At 47.1% G+C, this 20,674-nt stretch overlaps 2 protein-coding genes across 2 annotated transcripts; one reads left to right on the top strand and one right to left on the bottom strand.

Annotated features, from left to right (window-relative positions):
- Positions 1-900: 900 nt before the first annotated feature.
- C1H20orf202 (chromosome 1 C20orf202 homolog) lies at positions 901-5,456 on the bottom strand. The gene is made up of 2 exons (XM_063088056.1): positions 5,376-5,456; positions 901-1,209 (listed from the first exon to the last, which is right to left on the bottom strand). Exons 1-2 carry the CDS (start codon positions 5,439-5,441, stop codon positions 976-978), a joined length of 300 nt encoding a protein of 99 aa, XP_062944126.1. The 5' UTR covers positions 5,442-5,456; the 3' UTR covers positions 901-975.
- Positions 5,457-18,975: 13,519 nt separating this feature from the next.
- Positions 18,976-19,710, top strand: TMEM74B (transmembrane protein 74B). The gene has a single exon (XM_063088279.1). The coding sequence runs from the start codon at positions 19,012-19,014 to the stop codon at positions 19,708-19,710; it is 699 nt and encodes a 232-aa protein (XP_062944349.1). The 5' UTR covers positions 18,976-19,011.
- Positions 19,711-20,674: the final 964 nt, after the last annotated feature.

Genomic DNA, 20,674 nt, shown 5'->3' on the forward strand with positions numbered 1-20,674 from the left:
TGCCATTTTCTTAATGGTTTCGCTTCTTTGCTTCTTTGAACATCTGGATTGTGTTCCTCAGGGCCATTTTGGCTGTAAATGAGGGAAACCCTACTCAAATCAGCTTAAGCAAAGACAAATTGGTGTGTGTGGCTGTGGGTGGTGGTGGTAGAATTTACTGGCTTTAGTTGCTGAAAAGAATGCAGGGGTGACTCACAAAACTAGGGCCTGAAACCAGCAATTAAAAAGACCAGCACTCTTCCTCTCTGTCCTTCTCTTGTGTGGCCCTCTTTCTACTTCTTTTTGAAGATTAGCCTCTTTCCTTCCTCCCGCAGACAGGTCTTCTTCACCTGGCAGGGAACATGGCCACTGGAAGCCTGAGCTTTGTAACTGAGCATCCAGAAAGCAATCCCAGGGAAGGGCTGTGGTTGGCTCTGTTCACATGCCTACTCACTGGGCCAATCGTGTTATTAGGGCAACCATGAATTATATAATTGGCCAGGGTGGCAACAGAGCCTGTTGTTATCACATGAAGGGAATGAGAAGCCATGTTGGGAAGACAGAAAACAGCCACCAAGTAACTATACAGGGTTCCAATTTTTTTTTTTTTTTTTACCATGGCAACACTCAGTAACTATTTTTGCACATTGAGCTCTTTCTGTCTTAACAATTGCCTTCTGAGAAATTCCCAAGGAAAGGATTACCATTGTGGTGTTTGCCAGAAGCCATATAACATGTCTGTGTTTTCAAAATGTGTTCACATCCAACACTTTATTTGTACCTCACACACACACACATGCAAAAACCCCGATAAGTGACAGAAAAGGAACCAAAGACACAGAGAAGTTGAATGACAGATCCAGAGTCACACAGCACATGAGAGCAGAGGTGAACACAGAGCCCTGGCTTCCTGACTCCCATTCCAATGCTCTCCCCCAAAAACATCACAGTCAAAGTTTACACTAGTGGTGGGAGGTCAGTGTCATCTCTAGCCAGTTAAGGGAGGGAGCTTCGTCTGCTGTCTTCCCCTCGGAGGAGCTGGGCCAGCCCCCTTGAGGAGACAGGCTGGCAGCCTCTGCCTTCAGAGCCTGCTCGAGCTCTGATGGGGGATGTCCCTCCGTTGGACCTGGCCTCCTCCCATTGAGCACTGTCAGCACGCAGCTCCTCCAGCACACTGTGAAGATGTCTCAGCGTGAGCAGGAGCCTCTGGTCTTGGATCTGCATCTCAGACTAGGAGAGAGAAGGGGTCTGTGAGAGGATGCACACGGCACTGGGTGTTCCCCATAAAGCCCCTTCCCCTCACCATCTCATGGGAGACAAGCCCACTTGTGAGTTGCACAACTTTGCAGAAGCCACCAAAGCCTGTTTCTTCATCTGCAAAGTAGAAAGCAAATTACTCACCTTTCAAGGCTTTTATGAGGCTGGAAAACACTTTTAGCCCACTGGAAAACACACTCTAAATTGAGATGTATATAACTAACTCCATTATATCCTTTAATCCTCACTATAACAAACAAATCATTGCGTAGGTATTAAGGTGATAGTGGCTTCATATTAAAGGAAAGTAAAGCAAACCAGGCAGGCAGGAGCCCTTTAGAACTGTGATTCTTAAGTTCTGGTGGGAATACTTTCAGGTGGTTATCGAGGTCAAAATTACTTTCATTACAATACTGAGATACCATTTTCCTTTTTCACTTTCATTTTCTTATTGGTATATGGTGTTTTCCAGAGGTAATGACGTGTAGTATTTCAACAGATTGAAGGCAGAAGCACATATGAGAATCCAGCTGTCTTCTATTAAGCCAGACATTGAAGCAATTTGCAACAATGTAAAACTGGGCCACTCTTCTCACTAAACATTTGCTTTGAAAAATATAGTTATTTTAAATAAATATTTTATTAACATGTAATGAGTTTTAAATTCATTTATGTTTTTAATATTAATTATATGTATTAATATTAATTAAATGCATTAACATTTTTAAATGCATTAATAAATACATATTAAATATTTCTCAGCTTTAGTTTTTAATTCAGTCAATATTGATAGATATAATTCACATAAACAAAAGCTTTTTGGTGTCCTTAATAATTCTGACAAGCATAAGGGGTCCTAAGACCAAAAAGCTTGTGAACCACTCACCCATTTCTACTCATTCTCACATTTTCCCCTAGAATTTTTTTCAATACATTTTCTCTCTTGCTTTCTCTTTTTAAATGCTAAAATTTTGTTTTCTAATGAGGTAATTTTTACACATGATACAAAATTTAAAAGCTACAAAAGGGCATGTAGTTAAAAACCTCCCCCACTCTATTTCACAGCTCCAGCATCCTTCCCCAGAAGCAACCACTGTGTATGGTTCCCAGTTTTCCCTTCCGAAGCTAGTCAAGGCAGAGCACATGATTCAGTACATAGATTCTCAATCTCTCTCTTTCTCTGTCTCTTTACAAGAGATCATTAACATTATTTCTCCATTAAAAATAGTATTTTAATTTCTGTGACAAACTGATCACTTTACAAATGTGAAGACCAAGTCTGTGTCCTCCACTTGAGCATTAGTGATACTGCCAAGACAGTAGGTAGCTAGAAAGAGAAAACTTGGAGGTGACAGTGTAGACCACCTCCCTGAGAACACTGGGATTCCTCAGGCTGCAAAGCCAGTGGTTTAGGAGGTGGGAGAGCGTTATTTCCTAATTCCTAGGAAAATGTTCAGTCTGTGTTTTCTCCGTTTTCAGGTGTTCCACCCACACATCTTTGTCCAACCTTTAGCACCAGCTCGGAGTATGTGTTTGTGAGACCATGATGGGGCACCCAGCATCGCAGTGATGTTAATGGAAGTGGTAGACCTGGTTCCTTTGGCTTTGAGGATTGAAAACTCTGACCAAACTGGCTTTACCAGAAGAGAAATGTCTTCTCTCACAAAGCAAGGGGTCCTCAGGTGAGGTAAGCTCTGTGCTCTGTGTCCTCAGCCTCCACAATGCGCAGCTCTGTCCTCCTGATGAATGGATGGGCACTCAGGCATTGGGCTGCTTTGCCTATTGTCATTATTGTCACAGGTGGCTGCAGCTCTTTCCCTTCTCGAAGACCATGTTAGGATCTTGGGGCTCACAGAATCCCAGGAAAAGAAGGAGAGCATTGGACTTCGGTCCGTGGTAGTCACTGGCCTTCCTGATTTGTTCCCTCTGCTGCATGGAGTGACTGTCCAGTGTTGGTACTTCCCTGAGGACTGTGGGGCTTCTTGGGTGGGCTCCAGAGGGCCCCTTATGGAGTTATGTAAATTCCATGCAACTGGGGTTAAAAACAAGCTCGACTGGGAAATTCATGAGTCGGGGATCACCAAGAGGAGACTCAAGGCTCCCTGTCTCTTGGCATCATGGAGAGGAAGGAGCTTGGGCCCGGGAGGCTGTGCTCCAGGTAGGTTCCCCCCGACCTCGTTTTCCCTCTTCCTGGGGTGAAAGAGAAGTGATTTATCAGCAGGGAAATATGCACTTTGGGTTCAGGCACTGCTGTAGTCAGAATGTCTATCGTATAGTCCAGCCAGCCTCACAATGAAACTTAATCCCCAGTGTGGCAGTATTGAGAGGTGGGGATTTGGGAGGTGATTAGATCACAAGGGCTCTGCCTTCATAAATGGATTAACTCATTCAGGAATTAATAGGGTAATAAATTAATAGGATTAGATTGGTGGTTTTATAAGGAGAAGAAGAGAATATATTAGGATGTTCTTGTCATCCTGCCAGGTGATGCCCTAGGCTTTTTAAGGACTTTGCAGAGAGTCCCCTCCAGGAAAAAGGCCCCACCAGATGCGCCCTTTGACCTTGGACTTCCCAACCTCCAAATTGTAAAAAATAAATTATTTAAAAAATTTTTATGTCTTTCAACTTTATTTATATTTATTTTTATGGGGTACAGTGTGTTGTTTTAATACATGCACATACTGCACAATGATTCACTTAAGGTAGATAGTATAGTTTTGTACCTGTTAGTCCACCACTTCTCCCCCTATCACCCTCTCTTCCCATCCTCTGGTAACCATTATTCTGCTCTATAATTTTTTTTTTTTTTTTTTTGGTGGCTGGCTAGTGCAGGTATCTGAACCCTTAACCGTGGTGTTACAAGGCCATGCACTAACTAACTGAGCTAACTGGCCAGCCCTACTCTACACTTCTATGAGAGCCTTTTAAAAACACAAATCCTTTCTTTATAAATTACCCAGTTTCAGGTATTTTGTTATAAGCAACAGAAAACAGACGAAAGCAGGCACCAAGCAGTCTCAGCTTGGGCACCCATTGTCTAGGGAGCATGAGGAAGACCAGCTGCCCAGCTCTGAATATCCGAGGACTGTAATAAGGTGTAGCCTCCGCTGCTAGAAGCCCCTGGTCCCATGAGAAATCCTGCTAGGTCAGCTCCTCCCTTTGGGGTAAAGACAGGGTTGGGTCCCAGCTCACCTGTGGCTTTGCAACCCAGAAAAGTCATTTTTAGACAAGCCTGTCTGTCCCTCCCCAGAATGAGAAGTAGGCATATCGGGATACAAACCTCTTCTGAGGTTTCCTGAACTGCCTCCTTTTCTCTCTTGGCTGGTGTTGCCACACACTTTGGGGCACCCCTCTATTTTTGGACTTTGAGAAACCACAATGAAAAGCATAAGGCCTGGCTTCCCGAATAGTCACCAGGAGACCAAGCAACATAACACATATATTCAGGAGAGTTAGTACCCCATGGGGTGGGCCTTTACCACCCAGAAAGGGGAGACAGGACTGAGCTGTGCAGATAAATTTCCTCTTTGTTCTGTCTCCTCCGAGCTCCTTTGAGGCAGTAGACAGCTCAGTAACATAGTGCATTCCTGGCAGAGCACTCTGTACTTGTACCTCCAAAGAAATTGTTGACTCCTCAGTCCTTGTCTGAGTCTTGGCTTGCTAGAGGACCCAGGCAAAGACAGTGGGTGTACTCCGTGTCCACCTGGGTCACCATTCTAACAGCCAGTATCAATGTGCAAGCAGACACTAGTAGATAACAAATTCTCCTCACTGAGTCTTTATAATAGCTCCTACGATGTTGGTACTATTGTTATCCCCCTTTTGTGATAAGGAAACTGAGGTCCAAAGAGGTAAAGCCACCGGCTACAGACCATACAGAAGCAGAGCTGGGCACATACCCAGGACTAAGTGTAATTCTAAACCAGTCTGGCGAGCACCGCACCCAAAGCCTACTATGTAGGCCACGACCTACTTATCCCAGCACCTGAGATCCCGATTGTGCGCTGTGTCTGGTCACAGAGGGGTGCCTCCAGGGCCCATGCCCTGGCCTGCAGCCTCTGCCCTAGCCAAGGAGGCACCAGGGCACCTTGGAAAATATGAAGTTGGGGCCTCAGGTAAAAAGAAACACAAAGCCTTACCAGCTCCTTTCTCAGCCACTCCAGGGTCTGCCCAAGATTTGGTGCTGGCTCTTCTGCTGTTTTCATCTCAGTGTCCTCGGGAGAGATCTTGACATTGCCCTGGTTATGGGTCTGAGAGACCTTTGATTTGTATAGTCTCCCACCTCTTTCAGGCTGGCAGCAGGGTCTAGCCAAGTCACTGAAGATGCAGTTAATGAGAGCAGGAAGTAGTTCACATTGGAAAATGTAGTTTGACTGTTTTTTTTTTAAAGGGCTTCAGTACTTTGAACAGAACAAGGAGGGAGGGGAGAGACCATTATAGGGATATGAGTAACTTGGTGCCTGCTGGTTCCAGAAGCCAAGAAGATGTGATACCAACAGGATCACAGAGACTATAAAGCTTTAAATAAAAACAATGATGGTTGTTATGAAAATAGGTGCCCCTTACTGAGGGCTTGTTTTGTACTTTACATATAAAGTATGCATGTGCCTCATTTGGGGCAGATACCCCACCAGTGTGCCTGATCCCCTTCTCCCTTACTCACTTTTCTGTAGTCTATGTAAAGGGAAATACTCACTTCCCAAGTTCCCTTGCTTCTGGGATGCCCATGTGACCCATTTGTAGCAAATGAGATCAAAGGAAAAATCTGCTGTACTTTGTAAATCTGCTTCGAGAAGAACTTTTACCTTTCTAATAAAAAGGAAAACGTCACCGATGCTCCCCCCTTACTCCTACTCCACCACTCTTCTGCCTTGAATGTGGATGTAATGAATAGAGTGATAGTAACCATCTTGCAACCATACGACAAAGGCCAAGAAAATTGCAGAGACATTTGAAACCACTGAGTTACAGAATCAGCAACAGTATCTGCCTGTTAGGTGAGACTCCATTTTTAAATGGGCACTCCGCTACTTGCAGCAAACACAGTCCTGCCTGACACACAATTTACTCTTCCAATCACACTGTGAAGTGGGTATTCTTTAATTCTCTCTTTCACCAAACACTTATTGAGTGTCTACTGTGTTCTAAGTTCTGCTGTAGACACTGGGGACGTAGCCCAAAACCAGAGAGACAAAGGCCATGCTTTCCTGGAGCTGATATCTTAGTGGATAAAAACAAATGATAATCAAATTAATGATATAATGAAAATAAATAGGACTATTCTCCTACAGGTTTTAAAAACTTATTCTATCTACATGAACTAGGAAACCCAAACCAAGAATTAGCATAGTGATCCCAGATAAAGATCTGAGGTGACTGACAAAACAAACTCAACCCATTTTGGAGGGACTTGCCGTCAACTCAGGCTACACAAAATGTGCACAGATAAACCTCCCTGGAAGATGAATTCATACTCCAAAAAGACAAAATGCACAAGGAAACCATCCACTATTCTCACTTTGTCATGTGCCATTGATTGAGCCCAAAGCTCTGGGGCAGAGATGAACATTCCATCTGCAAAGAGATCATGGCAAGCGTGTGGAGTTAGGGGTGAAGAAGTGGGACTGACAATTCTACACCAGGAAGGAAGTTAGTTCAGAAGTGGAGGCCACAGGCCTGAAGGCCAGAGGGAAGACAGCAAGCAGAAACCATGAGGTGGGAAGAGCTAGAGGCAGGGAGCATTGCTGCATGGCAGTGGAACGAGACATGGAAAGAACTAGAGAGAAGGTGATCTCAGAATGAGACTGGGAGTATAATTTAGGATAACCAACATTTATTATTGATCTCCTATGCCAGACCAGGCATCATGCTAAGCCCTTGACATAAATAACCTCGTTTCATCTTTAAAACCTATGACTGCGGTTCCCAAACTATGTGCTGAGGCACTGCAGAAAAGTCACAAAGGCACTGAGAAATAGTTAAATTGTTGAGGGCAACAATGACATCTGTCAGATACTGTGCAAACAACTATTATTGAGCTGTTCGAACCTAACTACTTAATAAACAACTGTTAGGTATTTTGTTGGGCCTTGCACACAGAAAAAATCACTGAGATGCTCAGGATGCTGTGAGAGAAAGTTTGGGAACCTCTGCCTATCAGGTGAATTCCATCGTTATATACATTTTATAGATGATTACAGATAGATCCTATTACTAACAAGTTTTTACAGATGAAGAAACTGAGGCTCAGAGAGGCATGAATTTTTCTAGGATCACTTCAGCAGGTAAGTGACAGAGCTGGAATTAGAACCCGTTCTCCTTGACTTGTGTGGGGAGAGTCTTGCCTGTTGTCTTGAAGTTGTGGAGGGCTAGGCAGGGATCACACTGGGCCCAGTATGTTCTCTGTCCGATGCAGTAATGGTGCTGATAGCAGCACTTGGCAGTTAGAGTCTGGCACTCTGTCCTTGGCTTCCAGTGCTGATGCCTAATCACCCTGGGAAGCCATTTCTTGTGGTTAACTTGTTTTGATGCCCTTTCATTTATTTTTAATCCCACTCTTAGGACTATTCTGGCTCAGAGCACATTTTACTTCATAGGATCAGAAAGGTTTGGCACGTGGAGATGAGGAGAGGTGAAGCCAGGAGGCCTGGAAAGGGAAAGAACTTAAATTCCTGAATGAGGAAAATGTCATCTCCAAATAAGAAAGCCAGAATGGCCATCCATTCATCATCCATGGGAAGCCAGTATTATGGCTTCTGTGTGCCGGACCCTGTAATGCATGCCCAATGTGAGGAAAGTAGAGTAGTTTAGTCAGGCCCCCTCACCTCAGGTCTGGTTGGGGGTGGTGCAGCACATTCTTTGTAAACAAGTTGTGTGGGGGTAGAGTTAGTGCACATGCACGCCTGTGTATCTTTTTTAGTTTTTTTGCTATTCTTGTGTGTTCTTCAGTTTGTGAAGTATCTGCTGGTTGGCAGAGAGCTCATGTCTAAAAAATAGAGCATGTTTACTTTGCTGGCAGCTGCTCAGTTTTTTTTTTTGGACTTCGCCAGTAGCAGTGGAGTTTCTCTTTGGGCTGGCTAGCTCTTAGACGTGTGTGTGCTGAATAAAGCTTACTATTCTTTCTTCAACCAAGGCTCCAAGGACCCCTTTTCCTGTTACCTAGCTCATGGACCTGAATGTGAAGGGTTTGTGACCCAGTCTGGACAATGGGCTCAAGGGGTCTGTGAGCTCCAGACCCAGCCCTAGCTCTACAATGGCCATCCCTATATAGGGACCCGAACATGTGACCTTGATGTTATCAGTACCACACTCTCCCAGGTGAGCCATGGGCCGGCCCCTGGACTATGCAACTATTGATCAGGGATTCTATCCCAGTGGAAGAAAGCGGGAGTGAGTATTGAAGGAAACGAGCAGACTCCATTGCATCAACTTCATATGGACTCATATTTTTTCCTGCCCTTACTCTACACAATATTATCCAGGATATCTCTGGTTTCATGAGCTAGTTACACATTTTTCTAAAACAATTGAAAAGAAATACTTAGCCATTGAAATGAACAAACACACACACATACATATGTGTGAGTATGGATATAGATATAGCATAGATGATGGGAGATTGTTACTTTGGTGGCCCCCAATGATACATGCCTCCCAGTGTTCATACCCTTATGTAGACCCCTCCCCTTGAATCTGGGCTGGCCTGTGACCTGCATTAAGCAAAAGAATGCAGCAGAAGCAATTCTGTGCCAATTTCAAGCCTCAGCTTTAAGAAGGTTTAGCAACTTCTTCTTTTGTGCTCTGGGGAAAGTTGGGTGCCTAAAAGAACTCTGACTACCTTGGGGCCACCATTGTGTAAGGAAGCCCAAGCTAGCCACATGGAGAGACCTTGTGGAAGAGAATGGAAAAACCTGGCTAACAGCGAGGACCAAGTCTGAGCTTTTCCAGCCAGCTGCCAGCTGTTTGTGCCACCCCAGCTGACACCATATAGAAGAGAATTGAGACCAGCCCAAACTGCAAAACCATGAGTAAATAAATGATTTTCTTTTAAACTGTTAAGTTTTGGGGTGGTTTGTCTTATAGCAATGGGTAATCAAGACACATATTAATCTATATAACACCTAAAATCATCTTATATAACTATTGTTTGGAAATTCTGAATTAAGTGATGCTCTAATGTTCTACAAGAGGTCCCCAATCTCTCTCACAGATTGCATATCTCCACAGATACATAATTAAGGCTAATTGATTGAGGACTTATCGTGTGTCAACGTGACCACAGTAATCTTCCACATGGTCTGTTTTCTCTTTTAACCCTTTGCACCTGGGAATAGCAGAGGGAGAATGTTTTCACAATGCAGATCTGATCACATCACTCCCCTGCTTATCATCCACTGTAATGTCCACAGGGAGACTTCTTAGGTTCCAGTACACACTTCAACTCAACAGATGACCATAAGCCACACTTGGCTTTGACCTACTCTGAAAGATATAGGATAGGAACTTCAGCTTGTTAGTGTGGCACTCAATGCCACCAGGTACTCCTCTCGGTGGGAGTCCTTGCTGTGTCCAGAATAACAGTACTGCTCAGGTGCAAGATGAAATCCCAATAGGGCAGGTGCTAAACAAGCCTAGCTTAAAAGCTTTATGTCCCATAAAACCCATTATCTTTGGACCTGCCCAGTTATGTGAGTCACCATGCTCAAGTATGATTTCCCACCAGGTATTTATTTATTTATTTATTTATTTATTTTTAAAAGATGACCGGTAAGGGGATCTTAACCCTTGACTTGGTGTGGTCAGCACCACGCTCACCCAGTGAGCGAACCGGCCATCCGTATATGGGATCTGAACCCGGGGCCTTGGTGTTATCAGCACCGCACTCTCCCGAGTGAGCCACGGGCCGGCCCCCCCACCAGGTATTTATAGTTCCTCCCAGTCCAGATGCAATTTACCTATTGGGGGTGTTTAGAAACAACAACAACTTTATTTTTTATATCAGTTTTAGATTTACAGAAAAATTGAGAAGATGGTACAGAGAGTTCCCATATACCCCACACCCAGTTTCCCCCATTATTAACATCTTAATGTGGTACATTTGTTATAATTAATGAGCCAATATTGATACATTATTAATAGCTAAAGTCCATACTTTATTCAGATTTCTTTCGTTTCCCCCTAATGTCCTCTTTCTGAGCCAGGATCCCATCCAGGTTACCACATTACATTTAGTAGTCATCTCTCCTTATGCTCCTCTTGTTTGTGACAGTTTCTCAGATTTTTCCTTGTTTTTGACGACCTTGACAGTTTTGAGGAGAACTGGTCAGGTATTTTGTGGAATGCCCCTCAATTGGGATTTCTCTGATGTTCATACTGGGGTTATAGGTTTGGGGGAGGAAGACCACAGAGGTAAAGTGCCATTGTCATCACATCACATCAAAGGTACAGACTATCAGGGCTGGCCCGTGGCTCACTTGGGAGAGTGTGGTGCTGATACCAAACACCAAGGCCACGGGTTCGGATCCCTATATAGGGATGGCCGCTTAGCTCACTTCGGAGAGCGTGGTGCTGACAACAGCAAGTCAAGGGTTAAGATCCCCTTACTGGTCATCCTTAAAAAAAAAAAAATGGTACAGACTACCAACATGATTTGACTGTTAATGTTGACCTTGATCACCTGGCTGAGGTCATCAGATTGTCATGTTTCTCCACTATAAACTTACTCTTTTTTCCCTTTCCATAATGCATTCTTTGAAAGGAAGTCACTATGCATGGCCCACACTTATGAACTGGGGAGTTATGTTCCCCCCTCTTGAAGGTACAGTATCTACATATCTGCAATTCTGCATGGGAGATTTATTTTTTCTTCTAATTTGTTAATTTATCTGTTCAGCTGTTTATATCAGTATGGACCCATAGATATTTATTTCACACTTTCAATTACTATTGCTTTATTTTCTTGCTCAAATTTTTCCAGCTTTCACCACTGGGAGCACTTTCAGTTGACCACTGTGTCCTTTGACATAGCCCCATCATTGTGTGTGTGTGTGTGTGTGTGTGTGTGTGTGTGTGTGTGTGTGTGTGTGTGTGTAGCATTTCTTTACTTTCTGGCACTATAAGATTTTCCAGTCTTGTCTTGTGTATTTCCTGCCCCAGTCCTAGAACCAGCCATTTCTCTAAAGAATTAGAGAAATTATTATTCCTATTATTGGAGGATGGTATTAGAAACCAACACCTCAGCGATAGGTGTGTTTGTTACTGTGGAGTACTGTTGCTTCTAGACCCTCTCAGCTGAAAGAGCAAGGAAACATATGTGTATGTACTAACCCATGTACGTATCTCTAAATATTTCTATATGTAATCATCTGCATCTATATTCAGCTAAGCATGAGTTCACACTATCTCCAGTTCTAACCCATTGCTACATGGATCATTCTAGCCTCCTCCTCAGGGGTCATTTTTATCATATGCAATGTTGCCTATTAATGTAGTGGACATATGTTTATCCGTTTCCAAGGAAGCAGAGCTAGACAGTTAACCAAAGGTCAAATTCTCACGCAAAAGAGGAAAAGGTTTTGTTAACCCTTTACCCACATTATCAGTGGCTCCCCACTGCTCTGAGGACAAAAACAAACTCCTTGGCCTACAAGGCTCTGGAGTGACCTGGACTGCTGGTAAGTCCAGCCTCATCTCCTACCACATTCCTTATTGAGCCTTTCATGACAACCACCTTCTAGCTCAGGGCCTTTGCCCATGCTAGTCCTTCTGCTGAACTTCTCTTCTTTGTCCTCTTTACCTGGCTGCCACCCACTCATTCTTCTGATCTCAGCGCTGCAGCAAAGCCATCCCTATCCCCAAGACTAGGTCAGCACCCTTGTATGAAGTTCACACAACACAATGTAGCGTTGCTGGGTAGCACTTACTATAGTTGGAAGCACATATTTATCCTTTTTTCCCACTAGAATATGAGTTTTTTGAGGGTAGGGATGAAGTCTACCTAGTTAACTAATATATGAGGGTACTTCAAAAAGTTCATGGAAAGATTTGTATTATCTTTTAATTCTATTTTCAACAAACTTTTTGAAGGATCCTTGTATAATGAGTATTCAGTAAGTACTTGTTCATTATTTCTATTCTTCATTTAGTGAATATGTATCAAGGGCCTCCTATGTATTGGCCCCTTTTCTAAGCTCTGGGAATAGAATGGGGCGAAAACAGGCAAAGACCCTATTCTCCTGGCACTTATTATTTAGTGGAGGTGACAATAAACAAAGAAATAAACTAGTGTCAGGAGTTGGTAAATGCTATGGAGAAAAATTCAGAGTGAAGGAGCAAAGGATTCTGGGACACTGCTATTTATATTTTTAATTTTATTTTTCAAATTTATTTTTTAAAAATTGATGGATTAAATTGTATGTATTTATTGTGTACTCCATGATATTGTAAGTATATATCCATTTTGGAATGTAAATCTAGCTAACTAACATATACATTATCTCACATGGTTTCATTTTTGTGGTGAGAGTACTTATTCAAGCTTAGCATTTTTCAAGAATACGTCGTAAGTAACTATAGTCACCACGCTGCACAATAGATCTCTTGAACTTATTCCTCTTATCTAATCATAATTTTGTATCCTTTGACCAACATTGCCTCAATCACCCCACTCCCCTTCCACCTGCTATTTTTAAAAGAATGGTCTGGGAAGATGTCTCTGAGGTGAATTTTAGGGAAAGACTTGAAGTGAGGGAAGAGAGTGACCTCTGGGTTTACCAGGAAAATGAATGTTTTAGGCACAAGGAACGGCCAAAGCCAAGGCTGTGAGGCAGGACGATGCATGACTAAGGGAAGGAAACCATGAGCATTTTAAGGGAAGTACAGGAGTCCCCCTCTTATCCTCAGTTTTGCAGTTTCAGTTACCTGCTCCAAAAATAAGTGAGTACAGTACAATAAGATATTTTGAGAGAGACCACATTCATGTAACTTTTATGACAATATATTGCTATAATTGTTCTATTTTATTATTATTTATTGCTAATCTCTTACTGTTCCTAACTTATAAATTAAATTTTATCATAGATATGTATGTATAGGGAAAAACATAGTACAGTCCTCCCTTGGTATCTGTAGGGGATTGGTTCCAGGACCCCCAAGGATACCAAAATCCTCAGATGCTCAAGTCCCTGATGTAAAATGACATAGTATTTGCATATAATCTACCCTCATTCTCCCCTATACTTTAAGTCATCTTTAGATTACTTATAATAACTAATTCAATGTACGTGCTTTGTAAGCAGTTGTTACACTGTAGTCTTTTTATTCATATTTTTAAAATTGTTGTATCATTATTTTTTATCTTTTCCTGAATATTGTTGATCTGTGATTGCTTGAATCCATGGATGCAGAACGAGCGGATAAGGAGGGCCAACTCTGTAATAGGGTTCGGTACTATCTGAGGTTTCAGACATCCACTGGGGATCCTGGGGGGGCGACTACTGTATGCCATTGATTTCCCATAACCCTTACTAAGTACATTTCACGATGAGGAAACTGATCTCTAAGAAGGGAGACCTCTGCACAAGGCCACACAGCCATGAGCGGTGGACCTGGGATTCTGGTGCCAGAACTCTAGCTTCCCTTTGAAGTCCCTAATGATAGTCCAGGCTTCCAGCTTAGGCCTTCCTAGCACTGGTGGTCCTGTCCTCGGAGGCCCAGGCACCCAGCTTCCAGGGTGATCCTTGCTCTCCCGGTTGGTGAGGACTACATAAGCCTTTGGAGGAGGACGGGTTAGTTTCCGCCCATGAGGTGGCTGAAGAGCCAGTATAGCGCACCCTTATTTGCCCTTCCAGGTGGCCGACCTCTGCTGACACTCCCACAGCACCTTGGAGACTGCATTTTCATGATCCCCATCAGCAGAGATGGGCACTGACGCTCAGAGAGGCCAGAGGATCTGCCTGAGGCCACAAGTGTCAGCTGGCCACAGAGGCTTCCTGGAAACCCCATGATATTCAGACCAAACATCTCTCTGGGCTTGGCCTGGGCCCCCAAAAGAGTCTTCTTGAATTTTGTGCTCTAGGCATCTGACCTTAACTTGGCCGTGTAAACGAGACTGGAAGTCATTCCTACTCACTACCTGTTCACCCACACCCACCGTGCTGGGTTCTGGGGGCTCAGACATGGGTCCTATTCTCCAGGAGCTGCCAGTCTGAAGGAGGAAGGGGGCCTATAAACGGAAAATCACAGCTGTCAGAGTTAAGAGCAATAATGCAGGCAAAAGAAGAGCCCAGAAGGAGGGGGCTCTTGGGGTGAGTGTGTGTGAGGGAGCCAGGTAGGCATCCCGGGGAGGAGGCACTGCAGCTGGGACTCGGAGGGCGAGGATGTGCCCTAAGAGAACACCCCTCTTGGGCAGTGCACGGAGAAAGATCAGGGAGAAGGGGGCGGACGGGGCGGGGGGACGGGAGGGGATCAGAGGCTTCCGTCTAGCCTTCAGGTGGCGCCCTTGATCCATGAAGCTGCAGACGCCTGAGGAGACTGTCCGGACCTGAGGACCTCAGAGAGGATCCGGGGTCCTACCTGCGGGCTGTGTGTGGGGTAGAGGTGGGGCGAGCGGGTGAAGGCATCTGAGTTTGGCGCAATAGGGACTCCCCAGAGGTGCGGAGAGAGAGGCGGCGGGGGAGGGGTCTTCTCCAGCACTCCCTCCGCCCCGCCCCTGCGCCGGGGGACCGCGGGCTCCAAGCTCCGGGTCCCCAAGCACCGACGCCGGCGATGCAGATCCGCCCTATGGAGAGGGAGAGGAGGATGGATTGGTACCCCCCCACTCTTACCCCAGTCCATCATCCGCCTCCCAGTTCCTCCCCGCGCTAACTCTCCGAGCGTCCTCGCCGGCCGCAGGAGGAGCGCGATCCTTAGCGCTCCGGCCCCCGCCCCTTCCCCCGTTCCTCGGAGCCCCCCAGCGGCTGCCACCGCAGCAGTACAGCCCCGCGCGGCGGGAGCAGGTACGTGCGCTTTGGCGTCGGCTCTGGCCGGGCCGGGAAAGGGTCAGGACTCGGGAAGGAGAGGCAGTGGCGGCCGGGCCCGCGTCCTCCGGGCTGCACCTCAGCACAGACCCCGGAGGGCCGGCGCAGGGGGAGGACGCAGCCTCGTCCGCCGGCAGCCGGGCGCCCTTTGCCTCCCGCGTCGGGAGGTAGCAAGAGAGGCCCGGCACAGGTACGCACGCGGAGAGGGAACTGCGGGGAGCGGCTGGAGGCTGAAGGCCCAAGGCGGCCAGTGGCGGCGGAGGACAGCTCGCCTGACCTCGCGGCCCGCCGAAGGACATGCGGCGAGGGGACCCGGGCGCACGCCGGCCCCCGTGCAGCCCGGCCTCTCTGGGCCTCCCGGCCGCCCTGCTGCGGGCGGTGCCTGGCTCGGTTCGGCCTGACTCGGCCCCGCCGCGTTTGTGGTCAAGGGCAGGAGCAGGGGGTGTGAACTGCGGACCGGCGAGCGCGGGGGTGCAGTGGGCGGCCGGGGTGCTGGGGCTTTCTGTGCGGAACTTTGGGTTTAACAGCGTGGACCTGCGTGTGTGTTATCTGCGCGCCCCGAGGCTTTGTATACAACTCACGCGTGTGTCTATAGATTGGGTTTTGTGAAGCTTCACCCACACCCGCTGTGCGTCTGTCTCCCCGAGTGTCAGTGCGCGCGCGGTGGGTGGGGTGCTGGGCTTGGACGGGTCTTGGTGGATCTGACTTGAATCTTAGCAGTCCTGGTGGTAGTTAACTCGTGTGTGTGCGTGTGCGTGTGCGTGTGTGTAAACCAGTTCCACCCTCTCCTGGGGTATGGGTACAAATGGGCCTGCAGATCTTTGGGTCACATTACCTGGCTTCCCGTGTCTGTAGGTACTGCGTGTGGGAACTGCTCCTGGGGGAGTGGATGTGGAACTGGGGTGTGCCTCTCAGGACCTGTTCGATTACAGATGAAAATGGAGGGTAACTGGTATGTTGTGGGGTGTGAACGGTGGGCATGAGTATCAGTTTGTTTCTGCTTATGTTTGGGCATGGCCTGGTGTTACTGGTGGCTATCTCTGAACCAGTGTGCGAGAGAAACAGAGAGACATCCTAACTCTGGGGGAGAGGAAGGCTCCTTTTTCTCTGCCCCCTCACTCTGGCAACCTAGGGAAAAAGTTTTGGGTTCTTGCAAGGTGAAAGAGAGCCCTGCTCCCAGAATTTGGGTGCCTGGATTTCCTCTGGGATATGGAGGCATCAATGTGTCAGTCTGGACAAGAGGTTCCTGGACCATTCTAGAAGCTGAGTTCTGTGGAAGGTGCTGAGGGCCTGGTGGGGGGGCACACCCATGGGGCACACACTGCCGGCCCCATTGTGGCTAGGCACTCAGGAAAACGCTTTTGGTGCTAAGAGTAAAAAGCCAACCAACACACTTCTCCTTTCTGTCTATTCACTGGAAAGTGAGAGCAGTCTGGGCAGGGGGCTGGAGACCCAGACACAATTCAATGCCCTCAAGATGCTCACTATTGTTGGTAAACAGTCAGCTAAGTGGAAGGTCTACAGGCGAGGGCCAGAAGAGCCAGGGAAGAAGGGCACAGCGATGCCCCCAGTGCAGTGTGGGTTTGCCTATTTGTAGGTGATGATAATTCTTAGGGAAACTACATCCAACTCCTGGCCTCCCACATATGAGGGTACTTCAAAAAGTTCATGGAAAAATAGAATTAAAAAGTAATATCAATCTTTCCATGAACTTTTTGAAGACCCCTCACACATACCATGAGATCTTGGCCACATTTTATGAAATGGAGATAGTAATTCCAGATCGTGGGGCAGATACTCCTGAGTGAAGTGCCTGGTACAGGGCCCAACTGGTAGTAGGTGCTCAGTAAACATTTATTAAATTGGGACTCTTGAAAGAGGGACGTAGTGATAGAAATAGGTTGTAAGTGGAAACAGGCTTTGTACTCAGATGAAAGGCCCCAGGTGTGCTAAGAGGAGGTGTCTGATGCAAGTCCATATTGGAGGGAAGGTCAGAAAGATTGAAAAAGGTGCCTTCCTGCACTGAGACTCTTGAGTTTCATTCATTCATTTATTTCATTCATTCTCACTTCATTCATTTGCTAATATTTGTGCACGTGTGCACACACACACACAGACAGAACTGCAGAGCGCTGCAATGAACCTGGGCATGAGAATGCAAAGAGTCATGCGTATGTGTGTGTAGGGACACCAGAACATGTGAGCCACTCTGCACCTGGTAGTCTCTATACCATGCAGGGACTTGTGTGCCTGGGGCCCTGGGTGTATATACCCTCATGACATCAGTGTGTATATGGGATGGTGTAGTTCTCCTGCAGGATCAGGAATTACACATGCCAGGTGGGGAAGGGGATCTAGGTGGGACCTGTTGGAGAGAGACTGGATCTGCCTAAGGGAGGACCCACTTACCAACGCGAGTGTTATGAGGCAATGGGGGCCTACGGTGGCCAGATTCTTCCATTTTGCAAGAGAAGCCAGGAATTCAAAGTTTATGCTGTAAAATCTTTTGCTTTTTGTATATTGACACCTAATTCACCAAAAACAAATGAACGGACCAGAAACAAAACAAAGTAAAACTTCTATGAGCCAAATATAGCCTGTAAGTTGGTATCCTTTGACAGAAATGCACATGTGCTGTCCTTCTGTCTGTGCAGGTGTGTGTTCAGGTGGGGAATCTCCTCTTTGAAACACAGAGAGTCCCCCTTCTCCCCTTCTGGCTCTCCTTGGCCAGGTCCTCCCCATCTTCTGCTTACATAAAGGCATTTGGCTGTGACCTCAGTCATGGCTCTCAAGTCTGCTCCTTCCCCTTTGCCCTCTCAGCCATGCCATCCCTGCCCTGTTGGACCCCTGTCCTCCACTCAGCTCCCTCCTATCCCATCTGCCCTTCTGCCTTCTGAAACCCAAGCAGATCTCAGCACTCCCTGCTCCTACACCTCAGCTCCCCATCACTCTCTGGCTCCTTGTCTTGGCTCCGCCTGACCTCTGAGGCACCTCTTCCCTTTCCAGAATGCCCTCATCCCCTCTCACTGCTGGAAAATTTCTGACTCATCCTCTGAGGTCTGGCTCAAATGCCACCAACTCCCAGAAACTTCCCTGGCTCTTCTTCACTTTATTCCCACAACACCTTGATCATCTCCATCACCCCCATCATCCTCACCTCATACAACCATGTCCACTAATTGAGCTGGCCATGGACTTGGTGCATTATTTTATGAAATCCTCATAACAATGTTACAAGGGAGGCATTTTGTTTATTCCCATTTTACAGAAGAGAAAACTGAGTCTGGAGAGGTCACATCACTTGCCCAAGCTCAAGTGGTGAAGCTGGGATTTGAACCTGATGGCTGCTCTGTCTAAATTCCATCATAATAGCTCATCACTAATAGTTAGTGAGTACTTACTGTCCTGAGTACTTTATAAGGGTTATCTCAATCCCTACACCAGTCCTGTGTCATTTTATAGATGGGAGAACTGAGACCCAGAGAGGATAAGTGAATTGCCCAAGGCCACTCACCGGCCAGCAGTGGAGCGGAATCCTAGCATGGAATGCACTGTTTTGTCATTGTCTTAGCCCCCATCCCCCCTCTGTCTGGAGATCTCTCCCAGGTGGAAACTGTGCCTGACTCACCTTCACATGCTCAGGGACTAGTGTGATGTCCGGCACCAGCGGGTTCTTGGTAGAGGTTTGCATTCAACTGACTTTCTGTTTTCTCTTCTAGCTGCCAAGGGGCCAAGGGATGAGCTGGGGCCGTCTTTCTCAATGGCATCTCCCCCTGGTCTAGAACTGAAGATACTGAGCAATGGTCCCCAGGCCCCAAGGAGGCCGGATCCTCTGGGCCCAGTGGCCCCACCCAGGGAGGGTGTGGCGAATGCTTGCTTCTCCTCAGAGGAGCAGGAGACCCGTTTCCAAAACCCCAGGGACACCAGACTGGGCAACTCTCCCAGTCCCTTGGGGGGTGTCTCTTCACTACCCCAATCTCAGCGGGATGATCTGTCCCTGCATTCAGAGGAGGGGCCAGGCCTGGAGCCCGTAAGCCGCCCAGTGGATTATGGCTTTGTTTCTGCCCTGGTTTTCCTGGTGAGTGGGATCCTCCTGGTGGTGACAGCGTATGCCATCCCCCGCGAGGCCCGAGTCAACCCGGACACAGTGACAGCGCGGGAGATGGAACGACTTGAGATGTACTATGCTCACCTGGGCTCCCACCTGGACAAGTGTATCATCGCGGGCCTGGGGCTGCTCACGGTGGGCGGCATGCTGTTGTCGGTGCTGCTTATGGTCTCCCTGTGCAAAGGCGAGCTGTATCGCCGGCGGACCTTCGTCCCTGGCAGGGGCTCCAGGAAGACCTACGGTTCCATTAACCTGCGCATGAGACAGCTCAATGGGGATGGGGGCCAGGCTCTGGTGGAGAACGAAGTTGTCCAGGTCTCAGATACTAGCCACACCCTCCAGGGGTCTTAAGTAAGAGCCCCCCTTATCTCGATGCTTTAGCTCCAGGGCTACAAAGCCCCCAAAGTCCTGGGGTTTCAAACTGAGCTCCACATAAGGTCCTGTAGAAGGAGCCTTGGGTGCTGGAGGGGGAGTCCAAGGCCTGACCCAGGCCCCACACAGGTGAGCAGCTTGCTGATCTGTTTCGTAGTTTGAGGATTTGCATAAGGTTTTGTTTGGAGGATGGCTTCTGCTGCTAAAAATACAAGTTTTGAAAACACTGCTCTTGGAGGATGAGGTTTCTTGGCATTTCTGAGGATTGGGAGCTGTTTGAAAGGTTGCCCATCCCATTCCTCATGCCTTGGGGAATTCCGGGACCTCTGCTATCCTCATCAGCCGAGTGAGAGTGTTGGATGACCCTGGACAGGCCCCTTTTAGCCCTGACCATCTAAGGTGGGAGGTGGCTTCATGAAGAGGTGAGAAGTTAGCACTGAGGTGATCACCCAGCCCTCCACTGATTGAACTGTGACCCTCCCCTCACCAGGTCTCAGTCACCCTGTCTGTAAATCGAGGGGGGTTGGTCTGGATGACTCCTTGGGCCCCTTCAGTTCTGTCTTGGGGATGGGAACCCAGCCTCTGTCTCTGGCCACCCCTTCAGGAGTGGACGGCGTCTGCTAGGCACTGGCCATTCTCCCTGTCATTTTCTGGCCTGGCTTTGGTGACCACCACTGTCAGACCGTCAGCAGCTCTCATGGTCCTGCTAAACAGCCCCCTGGACAGGCTGGGTTAAATACACAATTTGCTACATCCTGGTTTTGGTCTTGGGATCTAAGTTCCTGCAGTGACTAATTTTCTGCAGTGACACGTTTTCCAAAGTCAAGTGCACCATTTTCACCAGTTCTCTGGGCAAGAAGCATCTTTCATATTATAATGGGTGAGGCTTTGCTGTATTTCTTGGGCATGATGCAGGCCTTCATCACCTCCCCTCCTTAGTACT

This window comes from Cynocephalus volans, chromosome 1 (assembly GCF_027409185.1).
Source record: "Cynocephalus volans isolate mCynVol1 chromosome 1, mCynVol1.pri, whole genome shotgun sequence".
Classification (NCBI taxonomy): Eukaryota; Metazoa; Chordata; class Mammalia; order Dermoptera; family Cynocephalidae; genus Cynocephalus; species Cynocephalus volans.